This window comes from Nicotiana sylvestris, chromosome 2 (genome assembly GCF_000393655.2).
Source record: "Nicotiana sylvestris chromosome 2, ASM39365v2, whole genome shotgun sequence".
NCBI classification, from domain to species: Eukaryota; Viridiplantae; Streptophyta; class Magnoliopsida; order Solanales; family Solanaceae; genus Nicotiana; species Nicotiana sylvestris.
In genome coordinates, this window is record NC_091058.1 from 135,619,282 (window position 1) to 135,641,383 (window position 22,102).

The 22,102-nt window shown below is 39.6% G+C and overlaps 1 protein-coding gene across 1 annotated transcript; it reads left to right on the forward strand.

Annotated features, from left to right (window-relative positions):
* Positions 1–17,698: 17,698 nt before the first annotated feature.
* On the forward strand, positions 17,699–21,698 carry LOC138885645 (uncharacterized). The gene is made up of 8 exons (XM_070166616.1): positions 17,699–17,978; positions 18,095–18,340; positions 18,626–18,774; positions 19,233–19,521; positions 20,144–20,262; positions 20,493–20,787; positions 20,950–21,207; positions 21,295–21,698. Exons 1-8 carry the CDS (start codon positions 17,699–17,701, stop codon positions 21,696–21,698), a joined length of 2,040 nt encoding a protein of 679 aa, XP_070022717.1.
* The last annotated feature ends 404 nt before the right edge of the window (positions 21,699–22,102 follow it).

Sequence of the window (22,102 nt, forward strand, 5' to 3'; positions counted from 1 at the left end):
GGTTAAGGAAACCCAGTGGACTTTGGTCAAGGCTAACTTAAAGGGTCATTATGTGGACAACATAACTGACCCGACTAGGTTTGAACATGATGCATGCACAACTTGAACAGAGTAAGGTTTCTATGGGGTTTAAGACTGATACCCTTGATCGGACAACTCAAGGAGGAAAGGCACGGAACCGTCGACTACACCACTGATCGACTGGTTTTACCGCAAATATGCCTTTTCCGGATTTAGGGGGCAATAATATAGAAAGAGCGCAACCACTCATTATAAGTGTTGCTATGGTATTCAATTGGCACGAGTCGAGTATGATGTTGAGCATGATTATGTAGTAATTAAAAGCATGTTGGCACCTATTTTCACGTTAAGAAAGCAGTAAATACAACTGTTTCATAATTTAAAGTAGTAGTAAGGAAAGAAATAAAGAAGACAAGTCAATTTTGCAGTCGAAAAAGGAATTGAATGCTTAAAAGAATTAAAGAAGTAATTGCACATAAATAGGTATAAATCCATGATAATAGTCTGAAATTGTAAAAGGCTAAATATCCCCAGCAGAGTCGCCATGTTGTCGCACCCCCTTTTTCTCCCGAAATTGGGTTTATGACATTTGGTATGAGACAACTCGTTCCTTTTGGGAACTGGGTTTTGCAATTTGAAGAGTCGCCACCTAATGATTTAAGGTGCATTAGGACACCAATAGGGTTTAATTCTAAGTTCATTTGAATAACCAGATATAGGGTAAGGGCTTGAAATTATCCTAAGGGGAAGGTGTTAGGCACCCCTCAGGATCCACTAGTGTGGTTCCCGGCCAGACAGTTGATTGTGAATTTGTGCAATTAACAAGTAAACAAACAAGGCTCACATAAAAGGGTATTTTAAATACACAGGTGTTTAGAAATGACAAAATAAAGCAAAGTTTGAAAGAGTTATAACTAAGCATGTTGATGAATGTAAAGGGGTCCTAGGTTTGTATTTAGTATGGATCACATCAATGCGATACCCGGTATGACACTCCTCAAAAGAGGGGATGCACATGGTATTAGTGCACTGGTCATCATATCCATATCTACCTTTCCCACCCCGTTAAGGTGTTCAAAGCGCGGATTGGTCTCGATCACTATTGCATGCTATTACCCGTCCCATTTCTATCAGTCCCGGAGGAGCTTAGGACTACTATTCCTAAAAGGGGGGATATTAGGCTAATTTTGGTTTCAAAAGGAAAAAAAAACTAAGGGGACATACAAAACACATAATACTGCATGTTGGGGAAGCATATAAACAGATAAAGGCCCATGTATTCCTCCTCAAACAAAAAAACACTTAAATAGCATGACTTGCATATACTTTTTAGGTCTGATTAAAATACGAAAGACGAGGGGAGTTTAATTATTGAGGCAGATCAGTTTATTACATAACTCAGATATGAAGTCCGAATCAGGCCTGCCTGCTGGTTGTAGCAACTAACAAAAGCGGATTCAAATTTTATTGTTGTTATTACCTAAGGCTTGCCTAAGTGTTTGGGTGAGCTCTTAGGAACATAGTATCTATTTACTGATTCAAAGTGTGGCAAAACAGTAATAACTTAAAACGAATGGTCTGGGATCCTATAGGCATGCTTGCTAAACCTCGTTAAATAAAGAAGGAAAGTTGTTTAAAACTGGTTCGGAATCGAACTAATTTGAAATTAACTGATTTCAACCTTATGAACATGATACTTACTTATAGCCATTTAGAACCTAAAATATGATATCTAAGTGACAACAAATAGACAAAATTATTAATAAGTCCTATAGATAGGTTATCTAGATGTGACATTGATCGTGAAGAAATTAAGATAAACCCTATAGACATGGTGTCTAAAATGTAGAATTGAACACGGAGAATAAAAAGAAAAAGTCCTATAGGCATGATCTCTACCCTTGAGCATACATGATTACCCAACCCTTTTCACTAGCCAACCCCAAGTGTTTATTACAAATTATTACAGACCAAAAATAATGAATTACACCAGAAAAGTTCAAAGAAAAGTTACAACCAGAGGAAGCCTGATTCTTGACTTCCTCTCTGAGTTATGAAATAAACCACCTCAAATGCCATTGATTCAAAGCCTTTCTCAGACTTAAGTATGTCAAAGTTTCCTAAGGGTCTCAATAGGACCCCGAGCAGTGCTCACACCCAAGTTACATAACCAGAAAGAGATAAGTGTAGTGTGGAAGTGCCAGCCCTTATATGTCCAAGTTCAGAGGGTGCTCATGGGTCCCAAGGCAAGGCTCACACAAGGAGGGTGGAACGATAGTGAAAGTGCAGGAACAGAGTTTAAAAATTGAGGGGATAAGGGAGAGGGGTAAAGGGTTATAGGGATACAGTAATCAATAACACACATAGAGTTAATAACTTCATACAAAAGGGGGTAAAGGGTTGGGAATTCATTGCAAGGAGCCCATGCACTTAGGCATGGATTAGTTTTGGGCATGCACAACAATAGAAGGTACTTACATGCTTATAAACCAATCAAAACACACAACATCTGGAAGAAACATGGAGGTTATGATCCCGAGGGAATCAGGTTTGGGTCATGCACAGCAATGTCCAATGATGTCATACCCCAAACCAAACACAAGTATTAAACACATTGGGGTGGGGATTTAGGATTCACATGTTATAGTAAGTAGTGGACAAAACATTAATTCAGAATAGGGAAGGGCAGATTAAAGCATGTTTAATGATGGTATTAGGTTAAATACAAACAGGGGACAAACAAGGATGAAAGAGACAGTAAAGAAACATGTTGTTGTTGGTGCATAAGCTTAATTAGAACATACCAGTAAAATGCAAATGCAGAGAAAAATAAGCAGGTTTCCCACAGCCTAGCCTTGGCTTTCAGCCGGCTAGGTAAGGCAGCAATACAAGTAGCAACAGAGAAAAGAGAGAGATTTTAGTGGAGTGTATGTCTAAACTCAAGTATTTTATGCCTTGTGTTCGTGTCTTTGAAAGAAGAGAAGTACAGAGTGTTTATAGCCTTTTGAAAACCAGTGAAAGAGAACTAATAAGCCACAAACATGGAAACAATCACTATTCAGAATCAATTACACAAGTGATTTCCTTTAATTAAGGGATCACTTTCTTAACGGGCAATGACAAGTTCAAAATAAGGAATGAAATCAATTTATAGGCAGACTGATTATTGCCATAAAAGAAGTAGTAAAACAATTGAGTAAGTGATTAAGTCTAAGTACAGGAATATACTTGTTTTGGAAAGGATCCAGTAAGGCAAAATAAGTAAAGAAATCAATTAACCTTAACAGACGAGTGAAATTAGATTTTCACAAAAGAAAAGTTTTAAATCAGTCACACAATTGAAGGTCAATCCAAGAAGGAAACTCAGCATGTAAATAGAGTGCACAAACACTGGACATGCGAGGCCAAACTATTGGCAAAAGGAAACAACATACAATAATAGAAAAAAGTTAGTAGACATCAAACATTCGAAATATGATAGTCACGTAGGTCAAGTTTCATTGACTTAGTAGTAGAGAAAAAGATAGAGTATCAGAAGCATGCAAAGGGTCAAGTGAAAAACCCTTCTGAAAAGCACAATCGAGTTTCAAAGATAGTAAGAACTCAGAACCAAAGGAATCACATAAAGAAAAGAGATGATGAAACAAAGTATTTCAAATCAAGTCGAGCAATTACACACAAATAAATTGCACAAGCAGTTTCAGAAAATCGAATAGACCCCAAAGAAATTAGGGTTTTCAAAACCAATCGAGTTTAAAGATGATGAACAAATAGATTACACAATACTTAGCAGACTGCTTCAGAGACTCGAATGAACCCAAAAGAAATTAGGGTTTTCAACACCAATCGAGTCTAGAGATGATAAACAAGTAAATCAAACAACAAATAGTCTCAGAAACTCGAATGAACCCAAAAAATTAGGGTTTTCAACACCAATCGAGTCTAGAGATGATAAACAAGTGAATCAAACAAATAGACTCAGAAACCCCAAAAGAAATCAGGACTTTTATCATGCAAACTCAGATAGAAGGACAATACCAACAAACATAGCAAAAATCAGAGAAAATATTTGAAATAACTTAACAAGAAAACATTAATCGGAAAAGGTAAAGAGTTTTGAAAGCAAAGTTTTAAAATAAACTTCGAGAAAAATGCCTAGAAGTTCAAAGCAAACATAGATCTGAAATAAAATGGGGCTAACATTTAAATAGCCAATTGTCCCTATTTGATTTATAAAAAATAATAAAGTAATTTCTGTAAATAGATTAAAGGTGCTAAAGTTATTTATAGTATATAATTATCAAATTAAAAATACTGGACTTAAGTTTTATAGATACAAATGTAATTAAATCTAAAAGAGGCTAATATTGCCATTACATGCAATTTAGTTTTAAAAATACTAAATCAATTTGTAAAAATATGCAAAAAATATCTTAGCTCTATTTTAGTAAACATATGATAATTCAATAAACGAATCACCAAAATGATAAGTTTGGAAATTATTATTGAGTTTTTATGAATAAAATATGGGAATAAATTGGTTTAAAAATATTTAAAAATTAAAGAAAAATGATAAAACATTTTAACATACTTATACATACATATATAGGCTATTTGAAAGAATTTTATATATTAAAAATATATAGGGAAAAATTTGGTATCAATAATCATGGGGTTAGAGCAAAACGTAGGGTTTTGACAAGTTAAATTTGACCACGAAATTTGTTACGAAATGAATTAGAAATCATATATTATTGATACTTGGGTTATATAGAACAACTTTCTTCGAAAAATTTCGGAATCCGGAAACGTGGGCCCGGGGTAGAATTTTTGGAAACTTGTGTTTAAGGTTGGAAAATTGCTTAAATAGTTAGAATGCAATCTTGTGAGCTTGTATTGATTAGTTCCTACTTCGTTTATCTAGTTTTGGATCGTTTGGCTCCAAATTGAGAGTTTGAGCTTATTCTTGGTATTGGAAGTACGCTTCGGAGCGAGGTGAGTCTCCTATCCAACCTTGTAAGAGGGAATTGTCCCCATAGGTGATATAATCAAGCAATTTGCCATTAAATGCGGGGGCTACATATGCACTAGGCGATGAGAGTTCGTGCATAACTTCTATTGTACTAAGTTTGGGTAGTCGAGAACCCAAAAGCATGCTTTATGTGCTATTCTTGCAACTTTATGTTTAATCTGGATTGTTTAAATCATGGTGATTATGGTAATTTAAACTAGTAAAGTAACACCACCTTTCTTGGCCTTTTTAAAGAGAAGTTGATATTTCTGTGAGTAATTTCTCCCCAGTTATATATTCTTGTCTGCTTGTTATTGTGTTTATTACATTTGACTGCATCACATGTTTAATTCGCGAGCAGGGTAATAAATGCATCTATGGTTCGTGCCGTTCAACCCTCGGTAGTTCACAATTTACTTTTATGTTGGATCGGGTTGTACAACCTCGGCATTACTTGCACATGTTTTACTTAGTGCTTTTTTATGAGTTGAGCTTTATTATTTGTCATGGAATGAAAGTTGCTAACTGTGATATTATCTAGGAGAGGACCTGTTATTTTTTTCTATAAACTGCTAATTATTTGTTAAATCCATGCTCAGTATAATTTATTTCTCATATTATTTGACCCTAGTAAGTGTCAAGTCGACCTGTCGTCTCTACTTCTTCGAGTTTAGATAGGATATTTGCTGGGTACATATTGTTTATATACTCACGCTATACTTCTATACTTAATTGTATAGGATCTGAGGCAGGTACATCTGGCTATCAGACTAGTGTGCATCCCTGAGCATATTTCGAGACTTCCACGGTGAGCTGCTCCCTTCCTGTGCCGTTCTGCAGCTTGATGGAGTCTCTCTTTATTTATGTTTTGCTGTCTATTCTATCTAGGACAGCAGGATAGATTTATTCTTTTGTATACTCTACTAGTTTCCCACAACTTGTGACACCAGGTCTCGACACACATATCAGTAGACTATTATTTTGGGAACTATATAATTATTTTGGTACATTGTTGGCTATCACTTGTTTTAAATTTAACTTAAGGAATTACTGCAATTATTTTGCTAAAAGTAAAAATGAGAACTTATTTATATTTCTGTGTTGGTTTGCCCGTTAACGGTGTTGGGCACCATCATGACCTATAATAGAAATGGGTCTTGACAACATGGTATCAGAGCACTAGGTTCACGTAGGTCTCACAAGTATTGGGCAAACCTAATAGAGTCTTGCGGATCGGTACAGAGACGTCTATATTTTTCTTCGAGAGGCTATAGGGTGTTAGAAAAACTAATCTTTATTCATTTCCTATCGTGCAAGGGTTGGTATACTAAATTTCCCTCTTCTATTCTCTCACAGATGGTGAGGACATGCACGGATGATGTTCTAGACCCGGGAGGAGCTGCTCCCCACGTTGCTAGAGGCCTAGACTGAGGCCGGTGGAGCGCACCGGCCCAAGGTAGGGGACGAGGGCGTCCTAGAGCTATCCCAGTAGCACCACTAGTAGATCTTGTGGGAGATCCTATCGTTGAGGAGCTGGTGAGGTGCCCGCAGTTGAGCCTACCCCGGCGGACTTTATGACAACACCAGGTTTCCAAGATATTATGGGTCGTATGCTGTAGTTCATGGACACCATAATACAAGCTGGTTTATTTCCAGAAGATCCAGCTATATCACAGGTAGGAGGGGGATCACAAATCCCTACTACTCAGGCTCCTAGTCATGCAGTTGTAGTATATCAGACTCCGGGTGTACTACCCGCAGATGGGGCTCAGCCAGTTGCTACAGTTTCATAGATAGGTGTAGGGACAGACTGCACAACATGAGGATATTGGAGCCGTATGGGGTTGACTTCACTACTTTTTAGCTGGAGGGCTGGGCCCGTAGATGGTGGCAGTCTTATGTTCTTGGCAGGCCAGCAGGTTCTCCTCCCCTCACTTGGGGTCAGTTCACACAGTTGTTCTTGGATAGGTACATTTCACCCTTTGAGAGGGAAGAGCTGCGTTATCAGTTTGAGTATCTTGAGCAGGGTCAGATGTCCGTGACAGGCTATAAGGCGAGATTTTCTGAGTTGTCTTGCCATGCCCTCATGATACTTCCCACGGATACAGAGAGAGTGCGAAGATTTATTGCAGAGTTGCACCCTGGTATTTGAGCTGGCATGGCCCGAGAGGTGGAGATGGGTATTGAGTATCAACTAGTGGTGGAGATTGTTCGCATGATTGAGGGTTATCACTAGAGGGGCAGATAGCATTTTCAGCATGACAAGAGGGCCCGATTTTTTGGAGAGTTCAGAGGTGCCCCAGCTAGGGGTAGGGCGCACACAGGGAGGGGTCAGCCCAACAGGCCCCCGTATTCAGCACCACCACCACCTCCCCGAGGTGCTCCAGTGAGACCTTATTTCAGTGTGATGCCGGAGAGTGTTTACCGCACACCAGCTATTTAGGGTTGCTCCGGCGGTTATTCTGGTCATTAGGGTTCTTCCAGTGCTTACTTTAGTGCCATGCCAGAGAGTTCATATCGCCCACCAGCCATTCAAGGCTCTTTTAGTGATTATTCGGGTCAGCAGGCTCAGACTTCAGTGGATATGGTGACGAGGGGTTGCTACGAGTGTGGAGATCCGGGTCACATGAAGAGGACCTGCCCCATACTATGGGGCAAGGAAGTACAATAGGGTCAGCAACCTATGATTTTAGCACCGGTTTCTCAGCCTCCCAGAGGCGAGGGACAAACGGTTAGAGGCCGTCCTAGAGGTGGAGGCTAGGTAGGGAGAGATCAGCCAGCTACTGCTTAGTTAGGTGGAGTCCAGCCAGCCGGCGCTCCAGCCAGATTCTATGCCCTTCCAGCTAGGCTAGATGCATTGGCCTCAGATACCGTCATCATAGATATTATTTCCATCTACGATACAGATGCTTTGGTATTGTTTGATCCAGGGTCCACCTATTCATATGTATCATCTCTGTTTGCTCATTTCCTAGTTATTCCTCTGACGCCTTTGTGCATTCCTGTTCATGTGTCCACTCTTGTGGGCGATTCTGTGGTTGTGGATTGGATCTACCGGTCCTGTGTGGTCATATTCTGTGGTTTCGAGACTAGAGTAGATCTCCTATTGCTTGATATGATCGACTTTGAGATCATCTTAGGCATGGATTGGTTATCTCCATATTACGCCGTCCTAGATTGACATGCCAAGACTGTTACATTAGCAATGTCAGGGTTGCCAAGGTTAGAGTGGAAGGGTTCCAAAGTTGATACGTCTAGCCGGATTATCTCTTTCCTAAAGGCTCGACACATGGTCAAGAAGGGGTGTTTGGCTTATTTGGCTTATGTTCGGGACACCACCCTAGAGTCTCCGACGATTGAGTAAGTTCCAGTAGTTCGGGAGTTCGCCGATGTATTTCCTTCTGATCTTCCTAGCATGCCACCGGATCGTGATATTGATTTATGTATTGATTTGGCTACAGGCACCCAACCTATATCTATCCCACCGTACCATATGGCTCCGAAGGAGCAGCTTGAGGAGTTGTTAGCAAAGCGTTTGTTAGACCCAGTATATCGTCTTAGGGTGCACCGGTGTTATTTGTGAAGAAGAAGGATGGGACTATGCGGATGTGCATTGATTACCGCCGGTTGAACAAGGTCACCATCAAGAACAAGTATCCATTGCCTCACATTGATGATTTGTTTGACCAGTTGCAGGGTGCTAGGGTGTTTTAGAGGTGATGCAATAGATGAAAAGCCCTGCACGAATCGTCTGTAATAACCTACTAACCCCAGGAAACTCCTGATCTTGGTCACTGAAGTATGACATGTCCAACTCTGAACTGCCTCAATCTTCTTGGGATCCACCTTAATACCCTCTCCTCACACAACATACCCCAATAATGCCACTGACTCTCGCCAAAACTCACACTTGGAGAACTTAGCACATAGTTTTTGCTCTCGCAAGGTCTGAAGCATTACTCTCAAATATTGCTCGTGCTCCCCCAGGCTACGTGAGTAGATCACGATGTCGTCAATGAAGATGATGATAAATGAATCAATATAAGTTCTGAACGCCCTGTTCATCAAGTACATAAATGCCGTTGGGGCATTACTCAAGCCAAATGACATCACCAGAAACTCATAATGGCCATATCTAGTCCGGAATGCAGTCTTTAGAACATCCGAGTCCCGAATCTTCAACTGATGGTACCCCGACCTCGATCCAGAAGGGTTCTTCTTTCCGTTGGTCCGATGATTGTGAGGCGAGCTTTCAGAATCTCAAGACAACTTTGACTACATCACTAGTTCTTGTGTTGCCTTATGGTTCGGGGATGTATACGGTATATTGCGACGCTTTGCACGTTGGATTGGGATGTGTATTGATGCAGGAGGGGCGAGTTACTGCATATGCTTCGCGTCAACTAAAGATCCATGAGAGGAATTATCCTATGCATGATTTGGAGTTGGCCGTGATTGTTCATGCACTTAAGATATGGAGGCATTATTAGTATGGGGTATCATGTGAGGTTTATACCGATCATCGCAGCTTACAGCACTTGTTCAAGCAGAGGGATCTCAATTTGAGGCAGCGTAGATGGCTTGAGTTGCTGTAGGATTATGACATCACCATTATTTATCATCCGGGCAAGGCAAATGTGGTTGCAGATGCCTTAAGTAGGAAAGCAGAGAGTATGGGTAGCTTGGCATTCATTCCAGTAGAGGAGAGACCACTAGCTTTGGACATTCAGTCCTTGGCTAACAGACTTGTGAGGTTGGATATTTCAGAGTCCAGCCGATTTCTTGCGTGCGTTGTTGCTCAGTCTTCATTATTAGGGTAGATCAAGGCCCGACAGTTCGATGATCCACATTTGGCAGTTCTTAGAGAGGTAATGCTTAAGGGTAGTGCCAAGGAGGTTTCTATTGGCGAGGATGGTGTTTTTCGACTCCAGGGTTGCCTATGTGTTCCTAATTTTGATGGTCTGAGGGAGAGGATACTAGAAGAGGCACACAGTTAGCGGTATTCCTTTCATCCGGGTGCGACAAAGATGTATCATGACTTGAGACAACATTATTGGTGGCGAAGAATGAAGAAGGACATAGTGGAGTTTGTGGCTAAGTGTTTGAATTACCAGTAGGTTAAGTATGAACACCAGAGGCCGGGTGGCCTACTTCAGCAGATGCCTATACCAGAGTGGAAGTGGGAGCGCATTACTAAGGACTTCGTAGTTGGGTTGCCCCGGACCTTGCGGAAGTTTGATGCAGTATGGGTCATTGTTGACAGGTTGACCAAGTCAGCGCACTTTATTCCGGTTGTGACTACTTACACTTCATAGAGATTGGCTTAGATTTACATTCGGGAGATAGTCAGGTTGCACATTCTTCCCGTTTCCATCGTATCAGATAGAGGACCCCAGTTCACTTCCCATTTCTGGAGAGCCGTTCAGAGTGAGTTGGGGACCTGTGTAGAGCTTAGAACAACATTCCATCCTCAGACCGACGGGCAGTTGGAGCGAATAGTTCATATTTTGGAGGACATGCTCAGAGCATGTGTGATTGACTTTAGAGGACAATGGTATCAGTTCTTACCTTTGGTAGAGTTTGCTTACAACAACAATTATTAGTCCACCATTGAGATGGCTCCATTTGAGGCTTTATACGGTCGGCGGTGTCGTTCTCTTATCGGGTGGTTTAAGCCTGGTGAGGCTAGGTTATAAGGTATAGATTTGGTGCAAGATGCCTTGGATAAGGTAAAGTTGATTCAAGAGAGGCTTCACAGAGCTCATTCCAGACAGAAGAGTTACACAGATCAGAAGGCGCGTGATGTATCATTCATGATTGGCATGAATGTCCTCTTGAAAGTCTCGCCAATGAAGGGTGTTATGAGGTTCAGAAAGAAGGGCAAGCTGAACCCAAGATTTATTGGCCCATTTGAGGTGTTGAGGCGAGTTGGGGAGGTTTCTTACGAGCTTTCTTTACCTCCCAATTTATCGGGATTTCACCCAATTTTTCACGTGTCTATGCTTCGGAGGTATCATGCCGACTTCTCCCATATGTTAGACTTTAGTACTATTCAGCTAGATGAGAGTCAGAGTTATGAGGAGGAGCTAGTTGCCATCATTGATAGACATGATCGCCAGTTAAGATCCAAGAGGATTTCAGCGGTGAAGGTTCAGTGGAGGGGCCAACCAGTCGAGGAGTGACTTGGGAGTCCGAGGAGGACATACGGAGCAGATATCCACATATATTCAGCACCTCAGGTACTTTTCTATGTCCGTTCAAGGACGAATGTTTGTTTAAGAGGTGGAGAATGTAATGACCCGACTGATCATTTTACTTTTTAGAACCCCGTTCCTCTAAATAAAACTTCCCGCGCTTGATTTAACTAATTTACCACCCGTGAGGATGGCTGGTTCGGGATTTGGAAGAATTTGGGTTGAAATATGCTCAGTTGATTCCTTAAGAATTCTTAAAAAGGGCTAAGTTTGAATTTGGTCAATATTTTTAGCAAACAGACCCAAATTCGTGTTTTGACGGTCCCGAGAGTCCGTAGAAAAATATGGGACCTGGGCATATACCCGAAATCAAATTCCGAGGTCCTTAGCCCGAGTAATGAATTTTTATTAGAAATTATTAAACTGAATTCTAAGGATTTAAAGAAACTAAATAATGATTAATCGCATTGGTATCGGGCTCGTATGTTGGTTCCGGAGCCCAATACAGGTCCAATATAATATTTAAGACTTGCCCGCAAAATTTGGTGTCAATCCGAGTAGTATAAGTACGTTTCGGCACGTTAGAAGTGAATTCAAGAACTTGAAGTTCATAAGTTTGATTCAATTGGTTTTAGCGGGTGATTCTTAGATTTAGCGTTGTTTCGGGCGTTCCGAAGGTTCAAGCGGGTCCGTTTCATGATTTCAGACTTGTCGGTATGTTCGGGCGAGGCGCGGGAGCCCTGAGTGTCAATCAGATGAGACTCGAGTGAAGTTGGAAATTTTGGGAAGGAGCTGAAGCTCCAATTATCTGTCATAATCGCACCTGCGGTTGGTCAGCCGCAAGTGCGAGAGTGTAGAAGCGGTCGTCCTCTCACAGATGTGGCCAAGGCAGGCTAGGCCCAAAACCGCAAAAGCGGCGGCGCAAAAGCGGCTTCAAGACCGTAGAAGCGGTCCCAGCCCGCTTGGACAATTCTGCAGATGCGACTTCTTCCTTATAGAAGTGGGACTGCAGATGCGGTCCCCTGATCGCAGATGCGGAAATCACTGAAGCATTGAGCTTTTTATTACGGGCTCTAAGTCATTTTGGCCATTTTTCACTCATCGATTGGGCGATTTTAGAGCTCTTGAGAGAGGACCTTCACCTAGCATCTTGAGGTAAGTTTATCCTACCTCTTGGGTAGATTAACACACAAAGATTAATGTAAAATCATGGGGTTAGAGCAAAACCTAGGGTTTTGACAAAAGTTAGATTTGACCACGAAATTTGTTACGAAATAAATTAGAAATTATATATTATTGATCCTTGGGTTATATAGAACAACTTTCTTTGAAAAATTTCGGAATCCGGACACGTGGACCGGGGGTCGGATTTTTAGAAACTTATGTTTATGGTTGGAAAATTGCTTAAATAGTTAGAATGCGATCTTGTGAGCTTGTATGATTAGTTCCTACTTTGTTTATCTAGTTTTGGATCGTTCGACTCCAAATTAAGAGTTTGAGCTCTTTCTTGGTATTGGATGTACGCTTCGGAGCGAGGTGAGTCTCCTATCTAACCTTGTAAGAGGGAATTTTCCCCATAGGTGATATAATCAAGTAATTTGCCATTAAATGCGGGGGATACGTACGCACTAGGTGACGAGAGTCCGTGCATAGCTACTATTATGCTAAGTCCGGGTGGGTTCTCTAGGACCCAAAAACATGCTTTATGTGCTATTCTTGCAACCTTATGTTTAATCTGGATTATTTAAATCATGGTGATTATGGTAATTGAAACTAGTAAAGGAACACCACCTTTCGTGGCCTTTTTAAAGAGAAGTTGATATTTATGTGAGTAATTGTTCCCCAGTTATATATTCCTGTCTGCTTGTTGTTGTGTTTAATTAAATTTGACCGTGTCGCATGTTTAATTCGCGAGCGGGGTAATAGATTCATCTATGGTTCATGTCGTTCGACCCTCGGCAGCGCACAATTTTCTTTTATGTTGGATCGGGCCGTACGACCTCGACATTACTTGCACATGTTTTACTCAGTGCTTTTCTATGAGTTGAGCTTTATTATTTGTCCTGGAATGAAAGTTGCCAACTGTGATATTATCTAGGAGAGGACCTGTTATTTCTTGCTATAAACTGCTAATTATTTGTTAAATCCATGCTCAGTATAATTTATTTCTCATATTATTTGACCCTAGTTAGTGTCAAGTCGACCTGTCGTCTCTACTTCTTCGAGATTAGACAGGATACTTGTTGGGTACATATTATTTATGTACTCATACTACACTTCTGTACTTAATTGTACATGATCTGAGACAGGTACATCTGGCTATCAGATTGGTGCGCATCCCTGAGCATATTCCAAGACTTCCACGGTGAGCTGCTCTCTTCCTATGCCGTTCAGCAGCATGATGGAGTCTCTCTTTATTTATTTTTTGTTGTCTGTTCTATCTCGGACAGTAGGATAGATTTATTCTTTTGTATATTCTACTAGTTGTCCATAACTTGTGACACCAGGTCTTGGTATACACATCAGTAGACTATTCTTTTGAGAACTGTATAATTATTTTGGTACATTGCTGGCTACCACTTGTGTTAACTTTAACTTAAGGAATTACTGTAATTATTTTGGTAAAATTAAAAATGAGAACTTATTTATATTTCCGCGTTAGCTTGCCCGGCAATGCTGTTGGGCGCCATCATGACCTATAATGGAAATGGGTCGTGACAGATAAAGAACCATATTATCCACTTAGAAAATGGTTAACCAAATGGATAACCAATGGATAACTAATGTGTTTAACTTTTACATTTGTAAAGCCTCAAATTGGAATTCCTCAAATTTGGAAGACTAGGAATTCTCTCATAAGTGATCATATTTAAGAAGCCATGGATAATATGGATATCCATATTATCCACCAGATAAACCCATTTTTATCCGTTTCAAGTATGAGTCGAGTCGGATAATTTATCCGTTTTTTTAAATTACCAGTTTTAACCCATCCGACCGGCCCGCCCGTTTGCCACCCCTATGTTTAACTGTGGAAGTATTGCTATGTGACAGTGTCCATCCCTAACTTGAAAAGCTTGACTTTTGGTTCCCTGAGATTTAAGTTTGTTTTCACTAGCATAACGCCATATACAACCACATAGAGCTGCATTCTATACAATACATTCTATACAACAGGGAGTCGAGCAAGCTCCACTCTTTACAAAAAGTTAAGTTTACAAAATCAAATACACCAAAAGGCAGGGAGAGTAATATACATGTTTTTTCCATCCCTTTCAAAAAGAAGCAACTAAAATAGACTAGTTAAACAAAATATGCATAGGAGTTTAAAGTACTAAACAAGTGAAACCATCTTACATACCTTCCGCAGAATTAAATATGATGACATTGAACAAAAGTTTGGCTCTACTAACCATTTCGAAGACACAAACATCACCTACTTTTAGGTTATTGTCCAGCACAAACTCCTTCCAACCAGAGGTCAACTTAGCGTTAAACTTTCCAAGAATGCATTTTACAGCCCATGATTTCTTGCTTGAAACTTGAAGCACCACATCACTATGTCTAGTGGCAAAAAGTTTCTTAGCTCTTGACAGCGTTATGGACTGTCAATTTGAAGCATGCATTATTATACAGAACATAAGATTCATCATTAATCATGGATTAGCTTTAGGTCACTAAAATATTCAACTTCACGAGACATTCAAGAATAGCTATCTTACCAATTGCATCGGGCCGCTGGCAGAAGACACATATGATGGTTGTATGAAACATATGAAGAATGGATTTTCAGATGTAAAAGCTTTTGCTCTTTGATATGCTAAGACTATTTCTTTGACCACCACACTGCCCTTACAAGAAGACTTAGATTGTTGCATATGCTTCCCAGCATCTTCACTGAGTTCTTCACTTCTTCTGCAGAAAATCAAGCCAACACGAGAACATTTAACGATCAAGAGAGTACATTTAGTATATTTTAAAAATTAACGCTATGATTTTCTCTGTACATCAGAATCACCTGTAATTTTTTGAAGTGAATCCATCTGAATCTCCTTTCTTCTTCTTTTCAAGATTCAATATCCTGTTACGAATTATTTTGGATTGAGAACATGGAACCGAATTCTCAGTCTTGATAATCTTGTTTTTACTATCAGAAACTCCTGCCAATTTTCCATCTATCTTATGTATTGCTTTGCTCTCAGTTGCACGAAATATAGTGACATCTAAAGTGGGCTCAGTGCCCTTAATCAATTCAAATACACAAACTGTATTGGGAAAAATTGTATTTAAATATAAACGTGTCGAATACGTGTCGAAACACGTAGACTGGTCAAATGGTCAAAGAATTACAACTAGTCAAGTGACACGAGTTGCAACAGATACGAGCAAATCGCAGAGGAAGAAGCACGGGCAAGAATACAAATAACCCAGCACCCGTACCTATCTAAGTCATTTATGTCTGAGAATCAAAAGGAATGAATCTGACAATAGAAAATAGTGCAGATACGACATTTAATAGGCATTAAATGTGGAATACGTTAGAGAATTTTGTATTAAATATAATGATTATGTAATGTAGGATTAAATGTCTTTAATTACTCATAATAGCCTCATTATGATTGGGGCAAAACGTATATCCCCAAGATATCTATAAAAGGGGGACATCTGATCAATTGTAAGGACATGAAACACTATTGATATAAACTTTGGTTTACTTGTTTTTCTCTTGATTACTCGCTTGTTACCTAAATTACTTCCTTTTATACACTCTTTTGATTATCAGTAACCCGTGTTCTTCTAAATTCTAGCTTTGACTAAAATTTTATTTTTTTGGTTAAACAAATTGGTTCCGTTACCGAGAATCTGATAATCTATTTTCTTTTCGCTTAACTTTCCTTGTTGCATCAACTATGTCGAACAACAATGACAACATCCAAGGAAACCAAGAAAACCAAATAAACCAACAACTTCAGAGAGACCCTCAGGATAATAACGCACTGATTATTTCTCCACAAGGCTCTCCTCGGCGATCTCATGAAGGAGCTCCTGAGGGATATCATACTGATGGACAGGCTCAATTCGAAAATGTTGAAGCTTTGGATGAGGCTTTGCAAAAACTTATTACCGCACATGTCAATAAAGCCGTTCAGGCCTTGGTTAGCCAGGTACCTGCTGCACTCCCCACACCTACTCCAAATAACAACACTCTGGAGAACCCTCGTTCTGGGCTTGTTAATTCAGGCAGCGGTGAAACTCCCAGTGAATTGCAGGATGGAGAACCAGGTAATTAGTTAATTCAAATTTACAAAACTTGGTACTAACCTTGCAGAAACAGCTCAAAGAGCAAAGTGAGCGCATAGAGCAGATACCCGGGGTGCCGCCCATAATCAAAGAGGTAGATATGGATAGATATTCACAACAACCCTGGAAGCCTAGTGCTGCTCCACTCCCAATTCCAAAAAAGTTCAGAATGCCTGATATTCCAAAATATGATGGAACGACAGACCCACGAGATCACGTGACTGCATTCACGACAGGTGTAAAAGGCAACGATTTGATTAAGCACGAGATTGAATTAGTATTAGTCAAAAATTTTGGTGAAACGCTCACCAAAGGAGCGCTAACATGGTATTCTCTTTTACCCGAAAATTCTATAAATTCTTTTGCTGATCTTGTAGATTCTTTCATCAAAGCACACTCGGGAGCTCAAAAAGTAGAGAAAAGAATGGAGGATATTTTTAAAATTAAGCAAGGGGACTCAGAACTGCTTAGAGAATTCGTGGATAGATTTCAACGAGAAAGAATGACATTGCTGCGTGTACCTGACAACTGGGCAGCTATAGCTTTCACAAGTAATTTGAATGAAAAAAGCTCGGAAGCTACGAAGAGGCTCAAGGAAAGCCTTCGAGAATTCCCAGCTACAACGTGTAATGATGTTTATAACAGGTATAACACGGAATTGAGGATTGAGGAAGATACTGTTCCACGATTTCAAAAAGAAGAAAAGGTAAGTTCGAAAAGTGCGGAGATCGAAAAAAGATCCGGTAAGAACAGGTACGAGCCTTACATGGGACCTGCAGGAAAGGATCCACGGTCAAAGCATGATAATCAAAGGTACGATCACAGATCAAGAAACAGAGAATCAGGTTCTTCATCAAGATTCAGGAACGAGCGAAATAACTATGAGTCACGAGATGATGATAAAAATTTAAAAGCGAAATTTGGTGGTTACAACTTCAACGTCAGCACCGCCGAGCTCGTAGCTGTTTTGAGAAGCATAGGAGATAAAGTTCGATAGCCAAAGGAAATGAGATCGAACCCAAACAGGCGCAACCCTGACCATTGGTGCGAGTTTCATAATGACCACGGACATAAAACAGCAGATTGCAGGTTTTTGCAAAGTGAAGTTGATCATTTATTAAAACAAGGGTACCTTACTGAGTTGTTCAGTGAGAAAGGCAAGCAAGCTTACATGAAGATTAGGCAGGAGCCTCCAAAACCACCTTCTCCTAAAAGAACTGTCAACGTTATAAGTGGGGGTGAAGATGTCAAGGGTATATCATATACTGCAGCTAACAAAATTTCCAAAGTAACTATTACCCAAGGGAAACAGGTGCGGCATGTTTTAGAGGAAGACAACATTACATTCAATGATGCAGATTCAGATGGTGTATTAACCCCTCATAACAACGCATTGGTAATATCTTTAATTATACATGATACTAATGTGAAACGAGTTTTGATTGATCTAGGTAGTTCCATGAACATTATTTTACTGAGAGTATTACGTGAGATGCAAGCTGAAGATAAAATGATACCAAAAGCGCATACTCTATCTGGATTGATAATTTTAGTGTCCTCACGAAAGGAGAGGTAACACTCACCACATTCGCTGAAGGAGTCGTTAAAGATACAAAGTTCCAGGTGGTAGATATAGAGATGGCTTACAACATGATTCTTAGGAGGCCATGCATCCACGAAATGGATGCTGTTCCTTCAACCTTGCATCAAGTTATTAAACTTCCATCGCCATGGGGAATCTTTCAAATTCGGGGAGATCAACATACAGCCAGGGCTATCAACTATGTTGCAGATACAAGCACGAGAAATGAAGGTAAATAACAATCACAGAAGATAGTTGAGGTCACCAAAACACAAACCTCAACTGAACAAGGGCAAACAGATGTAGATTCAAGGCCTGATACCATTCAAGAACCAAAAGAGAATGAAAATATCAAAATAACAATAGAAGAATTAGAGCATGTCGTGTTATTTGCTCAATGGCCTGATAGAAAAGTCTATGTTTGAGCCAACCTTAGTTAAGGTATGAGAGGTAAATTAATTAAATTTTTGAAAAATAACGTGGATTGCTTTGCTTGATCCCATTCTTATATGATAGGAATACCCCCGGAGGTGATGACCTATAAATTAAATAAAGATCCATCATACCCTCCTGTCAAGCAAAAGAAAAGAAAGCAAGGAACTTTCAAGAATCAAGTGATTCAGGAAGAAGTCCAAAAATTGCTAAAAATTGGTTTTATTCGTGAGGTAAAATATCCTAACTGATTAGCTAACACTGTTGTAGTTTCAAAGAAAAACGGTAAGTGGCGGGTTTGTGTATAATACATAGATCTTAAAAAAACCTGCCCTAAAGATTCTTTTCCACTACCACACATAGATCAATTGATTGATACAACTGCAGGTCACGAACTATTAAGTTTTTTAGATGCATATTCAGGTTATAATCAGATTAAAATGGATCCGGGAGATGAAGAAAAAACTTCATTCATAACAGACAGGGGGACTTACTGTTATAAGGTAATGCCCTTTGTCTGAAGAATGTAGGTGTAATGTATCAGAGTTTAGTTACCAAAATATTTCAAGAGCATTTAGGAAAGACTATGGAGGTATATATAGATGATATGCTTGTTAAAACTCAGTATTCAAAAGATCACATATCACACTTATATGACACATTTTCAATTTTGCGCAAATTTAATATGAAGTTAAATCCCGAAAAATGTGCGTTTGGCATTGCATCAGGCAAGGTTTTGAGTTTTCTTGTTTCTAACCAAGGTATTGAAGTAAATCCTGCACAGATCAAGGCCATTGAGGAAATCCCTGATATAATTTCAAACAAGAAAGAAGTTCAAAGATTAATAGGGAGAATTGCAGCCTTGGGAAGATTCATTTCTAAATCATCAGAGAAGTGTTTCAAATTCTTCTCAACCCTTAAGAAGCAGGATCATTTCGAATGGAATGAGGAATGTCAACAAGCACTCAGGAATTTGAAAGGTACTTATCAAATCCACCTTTGTTGGCAAAACCAAAGGTTGAGGAAAGACTACTAATTTACCTTGCTATTTCGAAAGTTGCGGTAAGCGCTGTTTTGGTCCGAGAAGAACAAGGTAAACAATCCCCTATCTACTATGTTAGTAAATCTTTGTTAGATGCAGAGACACGGTATCCTCAGTTAGAAAAACTTGCACTTGCATTAATCATGACATTTAGAAAGTTAAGACCTTACTTTCAGTGTCATCCTATCACCGTAGTAACTGCTTACCCTTTATATAATATATTACATAAGCATGGGCTATCATGTAGGTTAGTTAAGTGGGCAATAAAGTTGAGTGAATACGAAATCATATACCAACCTAGAACTGCTATAAAATCACAAGTGTTAGCTGATTTCGTCGCCGATTTTAGCCAAGCGATGCAATTAGAAGCAGAAAAGAATTACAGGTATTCAATGGGGCTAACCCGGGAACTTGGACTTTATTCACTGATGGCTCATCTAATGTAAAAGGTCCAGGTTTTGGGATTGTCTTGGTACCACCTACGGGTGAGACCATTCGATAAGCTATTAAATGTCACTCTATAACTAACAATGAATCGGAGTATGAGGCTATGATTGCAGGTCTAGAATTGGCACAAGAGCTTGGCATAAATCAGATTATAATTAAGAGTGAATCGCAACTCGTGGTTAATCAAATGTTGGGGACTTATGAAGCAAGGATGCAACAATACTTAAAAAAGGTACGGGAATTGATTAAGCAATTTCAAACCTGGAAAGTTATACAAATACCAAGGGATGAAAATGTTGAAGCAGACGCCCTAGCTAATCTCGCGTCTGCAGCTGATGTGGCAAGCGATGCAAACGCCTCAGTTATACATTTGTTTCATTCAGTTCTCGATCCTGATAACATGAGGTAAATTTTAATAATTTAACTTGGGATTGGAGGAACGGGATTGTTGTTTTTTTGCAGTATGGTACCGTCCCTGATGATAAGAAGAAAGCTCATGCGCTTCGAAAGAAGGCTGCTCAGTACTGCTTAAAGCAAGACAATTTGTATCATAAAATGTTCGGTGGTCCCTTAGCAAGATGCCTCGGACCTTCACAAATGGAGTATGTAATGAAAGAAATACACGAGGGACATTGCGGGAATCACACAGGAGGAAGGCCATTGGTAAGAACCTTAATTAGGTCAGGTTATTACTGGCCTAAAATGGAAAAAGAAGCAGAAAGTTTCGTGACCAAATGTGATAAATGTCAAAGGTACGGTAACAATATGCATTGACCTGCGGAATTATTGCATCCTGTCATTGCCCCATGGCCATTTATGAAATGGGGAATGGATATCATGGGTCCGTTACCACAAGCAAACGGACAGATAAAATTTATGCTCGTACTCACTGATTATTTTACTAAATGGGTGGCGGCAGGAGCATTTAAACAGGTGCGAGAAAATGAAGTCAAAAATTTTCTTTGGCGAAATATCATAAGCCAATTCGGTGTACCAAAGGAGATCGTGTGTGATAATGACCCTCAATTTATTGGAGAACAAATCACAGAATTCTTTCAAAGTTGGAAAATTAAAAGGATTACGTCAACACCTTATTATCCGGAGGGTAATGGGCAAGCAGAATCAACAAACAAGGTTATTGTCAATAATTTAAAGAAACGATTAGAGGAATCAAAAGGTAACTGACCCGAAGTGTTACCTAGAGTTTTATGGGCATATCGCACAACTGCAAAAACAAGTATAGGAAAAACACTGTTTTCATTAGTTTATGGAGCTGAGGCTTTAATTCCAGTTGAGATAGGGGAACCAAGTACACGATTCACACTGGCGTCACAAGAATCTAATGACGAGGAGATGCGGGTCAATCTAGATTTACTCGAGGGGAGGAGAGAAGATGCATTTATAAGAATGACGACACAAAAGAAAGTCATAGAACGATATTACAACCGAAAAGCACACCTCAGATTCCTCAAAGTGGGGGACTTCATGCTTAAAAAGGTTTTTCAATCCACAAAGGCAGCTAACGCGGGTAAATTAAGTCCAACAAGGGAAGAACCCTATAGAGTTCGTGATATTGCAGGCAAGAGAGCATATGAGCTGGACACAATGGATGGCAAGATACTACCTTCACATTGGAATGTTGTTCATTTGAAGAGATACTATTTCTAAGAAATACCCACGGTCAGGTATCACTATTTCAAATTTAATTTTTGAATTGTTAAAATTTTACTAACAATTTTAGATGATAGGCAAAAAGCTAACTCGTACTAAATGATGAGTCATGACCTGTAAGGCACACGGAATGACCTAAAATTTCTGGCCTAGGGTTACAATTATTCTGATAGAAATTCATACGGGTTAAGCAGTCTTCATCTAAAATCGCATCTCCGAATCCTGTATATTTTTCTTTTTCAGGAAAAGGACCAAATGAGAGAATCTATCAAGTGCTCGAGGCTTCATACTTCAACACTCAAACACTTGAGGGACTACATAATATACACAGATATGTGTATAAAGAAGGCAAAGAAGATTAAGAAAAATCAAGCCTAAAAGAGTCAAGTGCAGAGTAAAAG

Excerpts from the sequence above, each read along its gene's own strand:
- LOC138885645 (XM_070166616.1), top strand. The coding sequence starts at position 17,699 with ATGAAGATTAGGCAGGAGCCTCCAAAACCACCTTCTCCTAAAAGAACT. Across the intron at positions 18,341-18,625 it reads TACAAGCACGAGAAATGAAG|GAATACCCCCGGAGGTGATG; the intron begins GTAAATAACAAT and ends CTTATATGATAG. Across the intron at positions 20,263-20,492 it reads TGCAACAATACTTAAAAAAG|TATGGTACCGTCCCTGATGA; the intron begins GTACGGGAATTG and ends GTTTTTTTGCAG.